The 17,084-nt window shown below is 43.3% G+C and overlaps 1 protein-coding gene, 1 non-coding gene and 1 pseudogene across 2 annotated transcripts; all 3 read left to right on the forward strand.

Moving 5' to 3' along the window:
* Positions 1–75: 75 nt before the first annotated feature.
* LOC139572591 (protein disulfide-isomerase A3-like) lies at positions 76–6,482 on the forward strand (annotated as a pseudogene).
* A 768-nt stretch (positions 6,483–7,250) lies between these two features.
* Positions 7,251–11,553, forward strand: LOC139573665 (T-complex protein 1 subunit gamma-like). The gene is made up of 14 exons (XM_071397394.1): positions 7,251–7,365; positions 7,967–8,028; positions 8,154–8,204; positions 8,300–8,362; positions 8,474–8,570; positions 8,832–8,949; positions 9,075–9,261; positions 9,377–9,526; positions 9,650–9,782; positions 9,891–9,972; positions 10,075–10,255; positions 10,440–10,685; positions 10,779–10,910; positions 11,252–11,553. Exons 1-14 carry the CDS (start codon positions 7,338–7,340, stop codon positions 11,342–11,344), a joined length of 1,623 nt encoding a protein of 540 aa, XP_071253495.1. The 5' UTR covers positions 7,251–7,337; the 3' UTR covers positions 11,345–11,553.
* Positions 11,011–11,146, forward strand: LOC139574892 (small nucleolar RNA SNORA15). The gene has a single exon (XR_011674850.1). It is a non-coding gene; the product is annotated as a small nucleolar RNA SNORA15 (small nucleolar RNA).
* Positions 11,554–17,084: the final 5,531 nt, after the last annotated feature.

Genomic DNA, 17,084 nt, shown 5'->3' on the forward strand with positions numbered 1-17,084 from the left:
CCACACAGATGTTCCTGGTAACGGCTCTACTACACTCACGCCCACCCGGCAGTGAACTTGAATGTAGAGCAGTGAAAAGCAGAGGGTATCAGCTACAGTATATCGCTATCGGGAGCAATTCAATCTGCTGCGATGGGTACCTTGGGTCCATTTAGCCTGTTCTTGCTTTTTGCGTTGGCTCAGCAGAACGTCTTTGTAGCCGCCAGCGACGTGCTCAAGCTCGGGGATTCTGATTTCGATTACACGGTAGCAGAGTACGAGACTGTTGGAGTTAGTCGCGCCTTGGTAAGCAATGTTATAGCTAGCGTTGTAGCTAATGAATTAGCATGCACGAACGACAGCCATCTAAACATGTTTAGTAAATACAAATTCATTCCTGATTTTAATATAGATTATACCGCACAATGTTGTAGATAGTTTAACTATTTACATTTAGAACTGTGCAGCTAACGTTAGCCGATAAAACTGTCTTACTCTAGATCGCTATATTGTGACTCAATGTGTCTGCTCAGCTGTCACACAGCTGTCACACTTGCCTCTAGCATTTGTGACATTTTATCATTCTCTTCCTTTTCTTTGTATGGCGCCTCCATCTCATCTCTCTTTCAGGTGTGGTCACTGCCAGCAACTAGCCCCAGAATATGAAACTTCAGCAACAAAACTAAAAGGGACAGTGTCTTTAGCTAAAGTGAGTATACTAGTTTCTCCACACACGACACCCCAGGGGATGCATTGTATTTCCTTGCATCCAGATTAGTTACAATCCATTTTTGTTCGACAGGATGGGTATTGCTTAAAATGTGGGGGTTGTGAACGCTGCGTGTAACACATCCTGTGTCAGGATAAATAAAAAACAAGGTCTGCTAACTTTCTTTAATTATGTTTAATTACCGCAAACAATGAATGGCAAATGCAATTTTCGTATATACGGGTTCGCTGTATCACCACGCAGGGTTAACAGGGAACTGCAGGAAGTACGTAAACAGCTGTTCTTATACCGTGATGACGTAGTTCCAACGCGTCTGTTGGCCTATCACAGTAGAGGCTGGGTGTGGTTTAGACTTTGCCCCGCCTTTGCTTTGCGTTCCTTTTGTCCACATCTGGTTGCTGGGTAGATTAGATCCGTCTTGTGTCTGTCGATTCTACACTGAAACAGTTCCTAATATGGCATTGTCCAGTATTCTAACCTCTTGGTTGGCCTAGAGAGATGCACCCCTCCCCTCTCCAGACTGTCCACAGCTTTTATGGCCTGTGTTGGTCAGTCCTTACACCTACACACACACCCCCCTCTGTATTGTTTGTGTGTGTGTGTAACAAAACAATATTCATCTTCAAACAATATGCTAACAGGCTACAGTGCATAAACATAAATCCTAACAGGGTCAACTGTCCATGATAGCTCTGTTGTTTCTCTTTTATCTTTATTGGTGAATTGAGATCAGTAGCTTTAACATCAGGGCTGCTTCTGCATACCGCCACTCTGAATACACTGCTATTAAACAGTATTTTGCTAAATTGATAAATGGTTTCTGTCATTTTCCCCAGGTAGACTGCACAGTGAACTCTGAGAGGTGTGGACGTTTTTGGGTCAATGGGTACCCCACACTCAAAATCTTCCGCAATGGAGAGGACTTTGCTTCTTATGATGGACCCAGGAGTGTAGGTGGCTACTTTAAAATCATTGCTGTTCTGGTCTGTGTTTTAGTGTATGACTCATCTAATGTTGTCCCATGTTCCCATAGATGGCATTGTGAGCTTCATGAAAAAACAGGCAGGTCCCAGTTCCAGATGCATTCATCAACAATTTTGAATCCAGTGTGGTTGGTGAGTTCACTTTTTATTAATCACAGCAAAGTAGAGATCCTTTAGTCTATTGAAATAAAACAATTGCATGTATATTTTTTGTGAACTATATGAGGAATTTATATTCTCCCTCCCTGCTGTCAGGTTTTTTCTCAGGTGCTGACAGCTCTGATGGCTGAGTTTCTGAAGGCGTCTAGTGCAATGAGAGACAGCCACCGCTTTGCCCACTGCAGACCTGAGCCTGGGCCTCAAACACGGCATGGAATCAGAGTATGTGCTGTAGCTCCCCTTACATATAATCCCACCTGGGTTCTGATCCTTCAGCCCTCTGGTCACTAGACTATGAGGGCACATTAGTTGGATTTGACATCATAGATTATTGCCAAGTAGTAGTACCTTATGATGATGTCACTCTCCTCTTGTGTCTCTCTTAACCAGAACGGTGGTGCTCTTCCGGCCCCCACGACTCAACAGCAAGTTTGAGGACAGCGTGGTCAAGTCTGATGAGGTTGTCTCGACCGCCTCTCTCAGTCAATTCATCAGAGATAATGTGTTTGGGCTGTGCCCCCATCTGACTACTGAGAACATGAGGGGGCGGGACTTGCTGGTGGCCTACTACTACGTGGATTACCTCCGCACCATCAAGGGCACCAACTACTGGAGGAACAGGTGAGAGCTGCTCTCAGAATCACCTTTATTCTCCAATTACATTTACACATACCTGGAATTGGAAATGGTGCTGCCATCTATAGACAATGTACAGAATACAGACAGAGGAATTTGCACAAAGTCTACATACAATATAAATATAGTAAGCATAGAACTCTACAGTATAAGCTGATTTACAGTGAGGATATACAATTTACAGTAGAAATGTATCAATATATGCACAGTGAAGGATTCGTGTATGTGTATATGTGTTGTGCAGAGGTGTACAAAGTGCATTTGCAGTATAGCACGGTTTTAGTTTTTACAGAATGATGATGGCATGTTGCAAAGTCACTTAGTCCCTATAAACCTGATGGCCAGCTGGTGAGGGCTACAGCACGGGAAAAGAAACTGCTCTTACCTGATACCAACCTCTCTCTTTTTCTCTCTCCATCACTTTCACTACCCCTTCTCTCTCCCTAGGGTGATGAAAGTGGCCACTCAGTTCCAGTCTCAGGGGCTGAGCTACGCTGTAGCCAACAGGTCAGAGTTCCAGGATGAGCTGGAGGAAGAGTTTGGCCTGGGGCCGTCCGACGTGGGAGAGCTACCTCTCATCACCATCAGGAACAGGGAGAGCCATAAGTACAGCATGCAGGAGGAGTTCACGTGAGTTACTCCAACACATTACCATCACAGACCCTTCCTTATGCAGTCTGGCCAGCTGTCACACTGCTAATCTGTCCGTCCGTTGCAGACGGGACGGGAAATCCCTGGAGAGGTTCTTGGAGGACTACTTTGCTGGTAAACTGAAGAGACGGGTCAAGTCAGAGGCTGCCCCCGAAAACAACGACGGACCAGTCAAGGTGTGCGGAATTGTTATGAGAATTTTGTTCTTAATGTTCTTAAACTGAACTTCAATTAAACTACTCAGTCTGCAATCCAGAGTTTGTAAGACTATGGTTGAAATAAACAGACAGAGTCCCAGCTTACAATAGTAAAAATGTTTATTCACGAGAGCGCTCTGAAGTCCCTTATACAAAGACATCCATTTTATAACTTGCTCCTTACTTACGCACATACTTCCACACAAACAGTAGATATCCTACGCACATACATACACACGAACAGTAGGTGAGTTGTATGCTTCTCCAGAGTTCTCACCACTGTGTATCACTACCCAGCCGAGAGTTCCATTCCCCTGAGATTAGGGAAACCTTGAGAAGTACTCCCTGTCCTATCATAAGTTTCTCAGAGTTCTAGCTAGGTCAGGTCAAACACAGTTCAATTGTTCTTGGTATTTTCTTAGGCACACACATACACACACATTTCTCTCCCTCACAGGTCTCTTCTGAACCTAGTTGGACTTACGTTTAATACTTTAATTATTCCTTATACATGCTACATAAACTATAATCACTAATAGTTAGGTTTCAGTGTGGAATTATTTAATCATTATTTTTAAACATATAAATTCCCTTATCAGGAATAGAACCAGCAAACGTTTGCCACTTTCAAAGGTGGTAGGAAGATATTTAAACAAAACCCTTTTGCCTCTGTAGGTGGTGGTGGCAGACAACTTTGAGGAGATAGTGAACAACCCTTCCAAGGACGTGCTGGTGGAGTTTTATGCACCCTGGTGTGGACACTGCCTGGAGCCCAAATACACAGAGCTTGGGGAATAGGTGAGGTTCACATCTGCAAGTGTTGCTTACCTGGTTTTGAAAGTTACAAAACATCATCGACGCTCATTATTTTGAAATGAATTTTTCTTCATTACAGTTGTCCGCCGACGTCAACATTGTTATATCAAAGATGGATGCCACTGCTAACGACGTTCCTCCAACCTACGATGTCCAGGGGTGAGCCTCTACTTCTTCTTATGTAGTTTGATTTTATCTATTTCAAGTCACTACTCTGTAATCTGCTATTTTAATCTCATCTGTTATTGTCCTTCCCAGTTTCCCCACTATTTTCTTCGTCCCAGCAGGACAGAAGGACCAGCCTCGGAAATACGAGGTTAGACTACAACACCACTTTTCCTCCTCCAAAGGACATGGATTAAATAACACGTAATGCTCTGTAATCAATATTCTGATACATTCCTTCACGCTTTTAACCATCCGTATCTGTCAATAGGGTGGCCGTGAGGTGAATGATTTCCTCAGCTATCTGAAGGAGGAGGCCACACATCCCCTTGTCCTGGGTACTGCCAGAGAAGACTTGTGAGAGCGCAATGAAGAGAAAGAAGAAAAAACAAGGGATGAGTGGGTGGACTGGCAAAGAAGCAGAAGACATGAACTATAAGGCAAAAATGGAGCCATCCATTGCAATACACAGTTTCAGACCAGAAGATCTCATTTGTTTTTCTGTGTCTTACCAGCAACACTGAATACTCATAACATAGAGGATTTCTAAATGAAACAATCAGCAGTTTTTTCATGGGGCTTCAAAAGAGTAATGTTCTCAATGTGAGAGGATGGAGCATCTGCAAGTACAGTAATAGGCAACACGTGCAGATTGGTTTTGCAGTTAAACTGGTGACTTGGTGGTTGCTATTAATATTCCCAAGAAAGGCATACTAGTGTAGAGTTCTTGACTCTGAATACCTCAGTCATACTATAGATAAATGTAGAAAAGGAAAAATTATGTGTAACAGTTTTTGCAAAGTTGCTTACCGGTGTTTCACAAGGTTGTTTCCTCCGACACGTTGGTGCAGCTGGCTTCCGGGTTAAGTGGGTGGGTGTTAAGAAGTGAGGTTGGTGGGTCATGTTTCGGAGGATGCATGACTCGACCTTCGCCTCCCGAGTCCTTTGGGTAGTTGCAGCGATGAGGGAGAAAAAAGGGGGTACAAATACAAAAAACAAACAAAAAATTACAAAATACCTGATATAAAAAGATTTAAACAAGAAAATACATTTGACATTACATTTTGGTCATTTAGCATGTGGTTTCCCAATCTCGGTCCTTGTGTAACAGTATAACTTTAGTCCGTCCCCTCGCCCCAACACGGGTGCGAACCAGGGACCTTCTGCACACATCAACAACTGACACCCACGAAGCATCGTTACCCATCGCTCCACAAAAGCCGCGGGGAACCACTACTTCAACTCAAGGTCTCAAAGCGAGTGACGTAACCGATTGAAACGCTATTAGCGCGGACCACCGCTAACTAGCTAGCCATTTCACATCCGTTACACTCACCCCCCTTTCGACCTCCTCCTTTTCCGCAGCAACCAGTGATCCGGGTCACGGCACCAATGTAACAGTATAACTTTAGTCCGTCCCCTCGCCCCGACCTCGGGCGCGAACCAGGGACCCTCTGCACACATCAACAACAGTCACCCACGAAGCGTCGTTACCCATCGCTCCACAAAAGCCGCGGCCCTTGCAGAGCAAGGGGAACCACTACTTCAACTCAAGGGCTCAAAGCGAGTGACGTAACCGATTTAAACGCTATTAGCGCGGACCACCGCTAACTAGCTAGCCATTTCACATCTGTTACACTTGGGCCCCCCTGCGTGCACATGTAGTTTTCCCCCCCTAGCACAGTTGTTTCAAATAGTCAAAGCTTGATGATGAGTTGGTTATTTGAATCAGCTGTGTAGTGCTAGGGCAAAAAACAAAATGTGCACCCGGGGGGCCCAGGACTGAGTTTGGGAAACTCTGTGTCTTAGCAGACACTCTTATCCATTTTTGTGTGAAAATAGGGTGACGACTACTGAAGCACTATGGACAGGTTTAGATTTCAGTTGGACTTTTATGCCGAGCATCTCATCTGGGTATGTCTTTCTTTTTGACATGCATCTTCCAAAAATGCTCTTCTTGAGGAGAGGCAACCTAGTTGGGCCAGTAACCTAAAGGTTGCTGGATTGAATCCCCGAGCTGACAAGGTAAAAATCTGAAGTTCTGCCCCTGAACAAGGCAGTTAACCCACTGTTCCCCGGTAGGCCGTCATTGTAAATAAGAATTTGTTCTTAACTGACTTGCCTAGTTAAATAAAAAAATTAAGTTTGAAATGCCTCATTGTACCGGATTTATCAAATTGAACTCCATTTGATTTTACATACTTAAATACACTCAATATCACTATTTTGTTTTGTGTTACATACACAATATAGCACATAATCCACATATTAGTAATTTTTGTTAGAGAGACATCTGTTTATTTGTTATCAGAAATTACAGTGATATTTATTGGAATTATTTATTTTCCTAGAATGTATAGTTACATCAGCTAGCCCCTCTTCTGAGATTTATGTTTTATATAACATTTGACTGTTAAGTCTCGTTTAGCTTTTATTTGCATTTGTGTAACTACTGCAATAATTCGAGGTTTCTTACATGAAAAGAGAGTTATCAAGGTCGGGCAATGTCCAATGCATGGGTATTATTTGATAAATAACAAAGACGTTACAGAATGGGCTTGTTTCTTTCTGGACCACATATCCCAAAATGCAATACCTGTGCGTTGTAACAGTGATGAAGGTTGTACGGAATACAGTTTCGTACAGTGCACCAAATGGTAAGCCTAGTAAATGTAGCTGAACATTTGAAGATACAGGTAGCTTTATGCCGTCATGCACATAATTGATACCACAGAGCTGGTCATTTATAGGGTTTCTATAGAATGTCCATATATGTACTGCGACATAGGATTTGATTTGCTAGGGTAATCACACGAGGAAAACAATATAAACTTGAAGATAGCGCCCACTGGCGACTTCCTCTTTCGTAGTCACGCAGATTGGGTTGTATGGCTGTTCATCAAAATTCCCTCGTCCTTAATTGGTCATTTTTTGCCCAACCCGCCCAGCCACAAACAAAGCAGCCTTTCCTGTGCTGCGTTTGAGAACTTGGTAGCCGGTTGATAAACGCACGCTGCCAAAATGATGGGAAGACCAATCGTCGTGTTGAGTGAGTGATAAACAAAGTTACATGTGTCAGTGAATTAAATACATTAGTGTTTTAAGTGTATTTTATATCTTGCTATATTTGTGAGCTTTTTCATTCACGCGATGTGATGCCCGGCGTTCGGGCCTAGCTAGCCGGTGATGTCTCGAGTTGTGACAGTCATGCTACGTAGTTAGCGGAGCAATCGGCTATAAACTTTTATCAAATTTGGGGAATAAACAGTGATACTGTTCTATTTGGTAATGTTATGCACAGCATCTAACGTAGTTAACAAACCCTTCGGGTAATTTTAATGGATAATAATTTGCTAGCTGCCTTACTAGAGGTAAGTTACATTTTAAGGTGAGCTATTTCCCTGGTGTCTCCCCGTTTTGGGGGTTGGTCTCAGTATCTGGTTTGGGCAGTGGCAACACGGTAACTAACGATGGTGCAGACAATCTTGCAAATGTCATTTCAGAAATTAAATGTACTTATAACTACACACTTGTCCGTCAAGTTGCCAAATACACTGTACAAACCGCAGCATCATGGTCAGTCATTTTGAGTATAGGCCTAGTTAAGAGACTACCACTCTGTCGCCACCTCAATGATCTTCTCTCTTTAGGCCAGAATATGAAAAGAGAGTCTGGACGCAAGGTTCAGAAAGGGAACATTGGTGCAGCAAAGGTAAAGATGACACACCACTCGGACTTCCCCTTCCCATTACCCAATAATTTTATTTCTGACTGACGTTTAATTGCAGTAATGAAACATTAGAAATTCCTGCAGCCTTACAAAGTCTACTTTTACAGGCAATAGCAGATGTCATCAGAACATGCCTGGGACCAAGAGCCATGATGAAGGTTTGTACCAAGACACAATTCCTGGCCCTTAGATACTTAAATCCCAAAGTGACACCAAAATACAACTGTCTTAACCTTTCCCCATCTATTAACAGATGCTGCTAGACCCCATGGGCGGCATTGTCATGACCAACGATGGCAACGCCATCCTCCGAGAGGTGAGGTTTCTGCACGACATTTCCCATAAGCACCCTTACACTGTTTTGGAAGATGGTGAATGTAAACAAATTCAGGTTTGTTAAAGTTACCTTTACTGTAAACAAACACAGATCCAAGTGCAGCACCCGGCAGCCAAGTCCATGATTGAGATCAGCCGTACCCAGGATGAGGAGGTGGGAGACGGCACCACGTCAGTCATCATCCTTGGTAAGTGGCCTGGTAGTGGAAGTATTTCATTTCACTCCATTGACATGGAATTGACTGAGATCCAGTCAACCTCTTCAACATAGTCAATGTACCCTTTTGAGCTTCAGGCTATTTAAGATTGGATGTTGTGGCACTCCTACTCTGAGAGGGCCACGTTGATGATGCGTAAGAATCAATCGTCCTCTAAGCCATCGTACTGAGTGCACATTTTAAAACGGCTCTTGGTTAACCTATTTTTTTCAATCTTTTGTCTGTCTCTAGCTGGGGAGATGCTGTCTGTAGCAGAGCAGTTCCTGGAGCAGCAGATGCACCCCACAGTCATCATCAGTGCCTACAGACACGCCCTGGACGACATGCTCGACATGCTCAAAGACATCAGGTATAGATTGCATACACTTACACACTTGCTGATGAACACTCAATTGCATTCACTTGCACACACAATCCTCCCTCGCAAACTTTTACACTCTGTTCTATTGACCGACTGTCTCTGTTCCCTCCCAGCACCCCGGTGGACGTGAATGACAGGGCGCAGATGCTGAAGATCATCAACTCTGCCATCTGCACCAAGGCCTTGAGCCGTTGGTCTACCATGGCGTGTAATATTGCCCTGGACGCCGTGCGCACTGTGGAGTTGGAGGAGCACGGACGCAAGGAGATCAACATTAAGCTGTACGCCAAAGTGGAGAAGGTAAGCGTTAAAGGTCTTGCAGTTACAAGATTGACATCTAAGTATGACAGAGGTGTGGTCATTGGGAAAATGACACCAGGTTGGTTGATTCCTCATTGTTTTGCTATGGTTATAGGTGCCTGGTGGCTTCATTGAGGACTCATGTGTGCTAAAAGGCGTGATGGTCAACAAGGACGTCACTCACCCCCGCATGCGCAGAATGATCAAGAACCCCCGCATCATCCTGCTGGACTGCTCCCTGGAGTACAAGAAGGGCGAGAGCCAGGTACTGAAAACACATGTACACAGTGTCATTCATACATGCACACAAATGCATTACCAGCACACACATACAGTATAAAAATAACAGTAGTAGGTACTAGCCAATAAATGTTGTGTTCCTATGCAGACTGACATTGAGATCACACGTGAGGAGGATTTTTCCAGGATCCTTCAGATGGAGGAAGAGTACATCCAGACGATCTGTGAAGATGTCATCCGCCTCAAGCCAGACCTCATCTTCACCGAGAAGGGCATCTCAGGTACTTGACGTACAAAATCTGTATGTACAATTTTAGGAACCGCTCTTAATCCACCAAAGCTCCCCCTGCACTGACCAGAGAAACTAATCTCTCCACTCATCTCCCCAGACCTGGCACAGCACTATCTGATGAAGGCCAACATCACAGCCATCCGCCGTGTCAGAAAGACTGACAACAACCGCATTTCAAGGTAAGGTCCATTCCACACAGTATAGTATTCTGAAGATGTGCTAACTATTAATCCTTTTAAATTGTTAATTGACTATTAATGCTGATATCATTATATTCTCAGGGCATGTGGGGCTCGCATCGCCAGCCGTACAGATGAGCTGCGTGAGGAGGATGTGGGAACTGGCGCCGGCCTGTTTGAGATCAAGAAGATTGGAGACGAGTACTTCACCTTCGTTACAGAGTGCAAAGACCCCAAAGCCTGCACCATCCTGCTGAGAGGAGCCAGCAAAGAGATCCTGGCTGTACGTAACAAGTTACACCTCATGCACAATAATATGTTAAGACGTCTCCGTTACGGCAGAAGCAGCTCATTTTCAGGCAGACCGTAACAAAACAGGATGATTTGATCCTCATGGTATCCTATTACGCTCAATGCTTCATTGTGGAACCAAACCGTGTTGATGTGTGTCTCTCTCTGTCCCTCAGGAGGTGGAGCGTAACTTGCAGGATGCAATGCAGGTGTGTCGTAATGTGCTACTGGACCCATCTCTACTCCCTGGAGGCGGGGCGGTGGAAATGGCTGTGTCCAAGAGGCTGATGGAGCGTTCCAAGACCCTGACTGGGGTGGAGCAGTGGCCCTACCGTGCCGTGGCCCAGGCCCTGGAGGTTATCCCCCGTACACTCATCCAAAACTGTGGAGCCTCCACCATCCGCGTGCTCACCTCTCTCAGGGTATGTGTGGTTTTTACTCTAAAATATGCACCTTTGTCATTTTGTTGGGCACAGCTGAATTGTTTTATTTATCTTACCCCCCCCCCTCTGTAGGCTAAGCACACCCTGGAGGCCTGTGCATCATGGGGTGTGAATGGAGAGACTGGCACCTTGGCAGACATGATGGAGCTTGGCATCTGTGAGCCGCTGGCTGTCAAGGCCCAGACTTACAAGACTGCTGTGGAGGTAAGAGGGGCCAATGGGCTGCTGTTGAAAGTGAGATTCACCTCAAATGTATCTGCAGCAAATGCTTGAGACTTACTGTTTTTAAAACATATTGTACAAGGCATGGACGAATTCTGTTTTACTTTGTCAGTAGTGAATGCAGTCAGACACCATGCAAAAACATTTTCACTCCTACTACTCTAAAGGATGAGTGCTTTCCAGTGCCTTTTCTCCTTCACATCAAAGTGAATACAGTGAAACTCAGAGCACCTTTTAGTATCTCTTGTCGTTTTATGACTTTAAACAGTCACTGGTTTCAGTGAACCCCACTAATGTAATTTTGATATTTTCTTGCCTTTCAGACGGCCATCTTGCTGCTCCGCATTGATGACATTGTGTCTGGAATCAAGAAGAAAGGCGATGACCAGGCTGGAGGAGGACAGGGAGCAGAGTGAAGATAAAGGAGGAAAGGAATGGGTTGGTAGACCAGTGGGCAAACAGACCGCTAGTGTACATAGTACAGCCTACTGTTGGGATGCTATTTTGCAAAAATACAAAATGTTTGGCCTGGATTGTCTGTTCTCAACCAAGTATGTGTGTCGATAATCAAGCATCACAGTAGCCGTGTATGTTTGATTTGCTATAAAAATCGAATACGGTCTGACTCACTCACAGTTCATTGTATATCTTTAGTTGTGGCAGATTAAATAAGTATCTTCCATGAGTATTGTTTATAGCACTGTAGTACCCAGTTAAAGTGGAAACAGGTTATACTGTTATGAGCCTTTTTAAGAAGGATAGTTTTCTCTCAGCAACAGACATAAAAATATCCTCTTCAGCTTTATTAAAGTTAAATGCATTAAAAAAAAATGCAATTCACCACAACATATTGAAATAAACAAGATTTGAGTACACAACAGATAATAAAATATTACTTCCGGTTACATCAAGGTTCTATTTTTATCTGGGCCATAACTCCCATCCCAGAATGTGTTGAATAGGCCTATTAGGAAGTCATAAAACCATGCAATAGGTCATGGTTTATTATTTTTTGACCCAGTATGTTTGCAACTTTACACATATACAGTACCAGTCTGGACTAGAGGTCGACCGATTAATCGGAATGGGTGATTAATTAGGGACGATTTCAACTTTTCATAACAATCGTTAATCATCATTTTTGGGCGCCGATTACATTGCCCTCCACCAGACTGCGTGGCAGGCTTTTACTACCTGTTATGCAAGTGCAGCAAGGAGCCATGGTAAGGTGCTAGCTAGCATTAAACTTATCTAATAAAAAACAATCTTAACATAATCACTAGTTAACTAGTTTATCTAGCTCGTTCTGCGTTGCATAGAATCGATGCTGTGCCTGGTAATTTATCATTGAATCACAGCCTACTTCGCCAAACGGGTAATTTAACAAGCGCATTCGCAAAAAAAGCACTATCGTTGGGGCAATGTACCTAACCATAAACATCAATGCCTTAAAATCAATACACAAGTATATATTTTTAAACCTGTATATTTAGTTACTATTGCCTGCTAGCATGAAATTCTTCTAACTAGGGAAATTTGTCACTTCTCTGGCGTTCTGTGCAAGCAGAGTCAGGGTTTGGGCTGCCTGGCTCGTTGCGAACTGTGTGAAGACCATTTCTTCCTAACAAAGACCGTAATTAATTTGGCAGACTTGTACATAATTATGACATAACGTTGAAGGTTGTGCAATGTAACAGCAATATTTAGACTTAGGGATGCAACCCGTTAGATAAAATACGGAAAGGTTCCGTATTTCACAAAGAATAAGCGTTTTGTTTTCTAAACGATGGTTTCCGGATTTGGCCATGTTAATGACCTAAGGCTTGTATTTGTGTGTTATTATAATTAAGTCTCAGACTTGATAGAGCAGTCTGACTGAGCGGTGGTAGGCAGCAGCAAGCTCATAAGCATTCATTCAAACAGCACTTTGCTGTGCTTCAAGCATTGCGCTTTTTATGACTTCAAGCCTATCAACTCCCGAGATTAGGCTGGCAATACTAAAGTACCTATTAGAACATCCAATAGTCAAAGGTATATGAAATACAAATGGTATAGAGAGAAATAGTCCTAATAATAACTACAACCTAAAACTTTTTACCTGGGAATATTGAAGACTCATATTAAAAGGAACCACCAGCTTTCATATGTTAGCTTTTTTACATGGCACATATTGCACTTTTACTTTCTTCAACACTTTGTTTTTGAATTATGTAAACCAAATTGAACATGTTTCATTATTTTTTAGACTAAATTTTATTGGTGTATTAAGTTAAAATAAGTGTTCATTCAGTATTTTTCTAATTGTCATTATTACATATATAAAATCGTCCGATCAATCGGTATCGGCTTTTTTTGGAACTCCAATAATCGGTATCAGCGTTAAAATCATAATCGGTCGACCTCTAGTGGACACCTACTCATTCCAGGGTTTTTCTTCATTTCATGGCAGAATAATAGTGAAGACTATGACATGACACATGGAATCATGTAGTAACCAAAAAAGTGTTTAACAAATCAAAATATAGCCGCCCTTTGCCTTGACAGATTTGCACACTTGGCATTCTTTCAACCAGCTTCATGAGGTAGTCCCCTGGAATGAATTTCAATTAACAGGTTTGCCTTGTTAAGTACATTTTTATGGAATTTCTTTAACTGCGTTTGAGCCAGTCAGTTGTATTGTGATAAGGTAGCCCTATTTGGTAAAATACTTTATGGCAAGAAAAGCAAAGAGAAACGACAGTCCATTATTTTAAGACATGACAGTCAGTCAATCTGGAAAATGTCAAGAACTTTAAAGTTTCTAGAAGTGCAGTAGCAAAAACCATAAAGCGCTATGAAACTGGCTCTCATGAGGACCGCCACAGGAAAGGAAGACCCAGAGTTACCTCTGCTGCAGAGGATAACTTCATTAGAGTTACCAGCCTCAAATTGCAGCCCAAATAAATGCTTCACAGAGTTCAAGTAACAGACACATGTCAACATCAACTGTTCAGAAGAGACTGGGTGAATCAGGCCTTCATGGTCGAATTGCTACAAAGAAACTACCACTAAAGGACAATCAGACTGGCTTGTGCCAAAAAACACGAGCAATGGACAATAGACCGGTGGAAATCTGTCCTTTGGTCTGAGTCCAAATATGAGATTTTTGGTTCCAACCGCCGTGTCTTTCTGAGACAGTGTAGGTGAACGGATGATCTCTGCATGTGTGGTTCCCACGGTGAAGCATGTGTGTTGGAGGAGGTGTGATGGTGTGGGGGTGCTTTGCTGGTGACACTGTCAGTGACTTATTTAGAATTCAAGGCACACTTAACCAGCATGGCTACCACAGCATTCTGCAGCGATATGCCATCCCATCTGGTTTGCGCTTAGTGGGACTATCATTTGTTTTTTCAACAGGACATTGACCCAACACACCTCCAGGCTGTGTAAGGGCTATTTGACGAAGGAGAGTAATGAAGTGCTGCATCAGATGATCTGGCCACCACAATCACCCAACTCAACCCACTTGAGATGGTTTGGGAAGAGTTAGACCGCAGAGTGAAGGAAAAGCAGCCAACAAGTGCTAAGCATATGTGGGAACTCCTTTAAGACTGTTGGAAAATAATTCCAGGTGAAGCTGGTTGAGAGAATGCCAAGCGTGTGCAAAGCTGTCAAGGCAAAGGGTGGCTACTCTGAAGAATCTAAAATATTAAATATATTGTGATTTGTTTAACACTTTCTTGGTTACTACATGATTCCATATGTGTTATTTCATAGTTTTGATGTCTTCACTATTATTCTACAATGGAAAAACACTTGAATGAGTAGGTGTGTCCAAACTTTTAACTGGTACTGTACATGTCAACAGACTGTGCAAGTACATGGATTCCTGGGCTTCGTCTCTATACGCTGACCTGAGAAGACCATTCAAAGCAATATGAAGGGAGCCTTCTTTGTTGACTCATCTGGCCAGTGGCTCAGAATATGAGAAAAGGGAGCAATGAAATGCCATTAAAGTATTTAAAGGTTTGCTTTTCCCTGCCCTGTACAGAAGCAGATGGCAGTGTACCAAAAGCCTCAATACACCCTAATAAAAAAACTTCCCCTCATATTCCTTGATGGATACTTTTAAACGCGTGTTCACCTACCAATGTAAAGGAGATGAGAAAAGTATTTCACAACATTGGGATAGTCTGTACAGCCAGGTTCCAAACCACTTGACCTGTTCTAGACATGAATTATATCTGCAACACTGAATATATCTGACCCAGATCTCCAGGATCAGGCCAGTAGAAACAGCGGAAGAGCGGTGTTGTCATCTCTGGGCTCTCTCTCCAGTCTCTGGGTCGACACCGCTGTCCAGCTCTGGAGAGGAAATCGGCACGTTAGTCATCGTTACAAAGCAATGAAGGTATTAGCATCTGAATTTTTCCAAACTCTTCCAACAGTGTGAGTATTTATCCTTTAATTTATCTTTTTGAGCATATGACTTTTTAAAACCTACGCACTTGTGTCTGACACCGTTTTAATTAAGGGGGAAAAAACTTAACAGATGGCACCCGCTGTTAAGTGTGTTGACTCACCCATGCTGGCCTCACTGGGTGCTGCGGAGGGGAGGCGTCTGTGCTGGCAGGCAGGCTGGAGGTTGGGAACCAGAGGCCCTGGAGTCAGTACAGAGGATGGGGAGAGACTCATGACCCCCGTAATAGGAGCTTGGGGTCGGACCATATCCACGCCTGCTCTCAGCGGAGGGCCAGAAAAAAGGGAAGTGATCAGTGAGCAGTACAAAGTATAAACTGAGCATACCAAACATTAGAAACACCTTCCTTGGACTCTATAAGGTGTCGAAAGTGTTCCGCGGGGATGCTGGCCCATGCTCGCTCCAATGCTTCCAAAAGTTGTCAAGTTGGCTGGATGTTCTTTGGGTACTGGACTATTCTTGATAAACATGAGAAACTGTTGAGCGTGAAAAACCCAGCAGCGTTGCAGTTCTTGACACAAACTGGTGCGCCTGGTACATACTACCATACCCCGTTCAAAGGCACTTAAATCTGTTGTCCTGCCCATTCACCCTCTGAAAGGCACACATACACAATCCATGTCTCAAGGCTTAAAAATAATCCTCCCCTTCATCTACACTGAAGTGGATTAAAGGGATCATAGCTTTCACATGGATTCACCTGGGGTCTCATAACCGTTTGTGTAAATGTCACACTAAAAATCTGTGCGGCATTTCTGAAAAGACTGAGCACATACAAAAATAGAGATTTATAAACTTGGTGCAGGTTTCCATTATAAATCAGACCGAAAATGCGCGCGTGAACAAGCATTACAATTCTGCCTGAGAGGCCTCCCACGTGATGCAGTGGTCTTGATGCGTCACTATAGACCCGGGTTTGATCCCAGGCTGTTTCACAACAGGCCGTGACCGAGAGACCCATGAAGTGGCGCAGCGTCGTCCGGGTTAGGGGAGGGTTTGGCCAGCCGGGATTTCCTTGTCGCATCGCGTTCCAGCGACTTCTTGTGGCAAGCCGGGCGCCTGCACGCTGACTTCGGGCACCTGCCAGCTGGACGGTGTTTCCTCTGGCAGGGTTGTGTTTCGGACCTTTGTTTCTCCCGAGTCCGTAAGGGAGTAGCAGCGACGGGACAAGACTGTAACTACCAATTGGGGAGGAAAAGGGGTAAAAAATACAACAAAAACATTATACAAAAAAATTTGCCTGAAAAATGCCCATTATTCATATTTTTATGGTGACAATAGAGCCCTTATTTTCTATATACTTTGGAAGTATTAGAATTAACCCGAGGAAGTGTTCTAAAGGAAATAGCAATAGCGAACTTGATCAAATGTCTTTGTAGATGACGGCAGAATGTTAAACTTTTACAGTGAGATTTGCTGTAGGCCCAGGCTATCCGACAGACAAAACGTTTATGAAAGACATCAACTGTGAATTTAATTTAATAGGGCCTAATGTTTTGCATTGACTTTATCTCGAACCTATGCTTATGCTGCACTGCCCAAATTTTGAAACATTGTCTGCTTGCAGTGGTAGCCATACACACTTCAATGCAAAATATCAAGTCTGTTCACTTGTTCAATTCTACTGTATGTTATAAACCATGCTTCCTTCCTGATGCATTGAGCAAAATACTTTAAATAAAAGCGTATCTAATAGG

The sequence above is a fragment of the Salvelinus alpinus genome, chromosome 4 (genome assembly GCF_045679555.1).
Source record: "Salvelinus alpinus chromosome 4, SLU_Salpinus.1, whole genome shotgun sequence".
Classification (NCBI taxonomy): domain Eukaryota; kingdom Metazoa; phylum Chordata; class Actinopteri; order Salmoniformes; family Salmonidae; genus Salvelinus; species Salvelinus alpinus.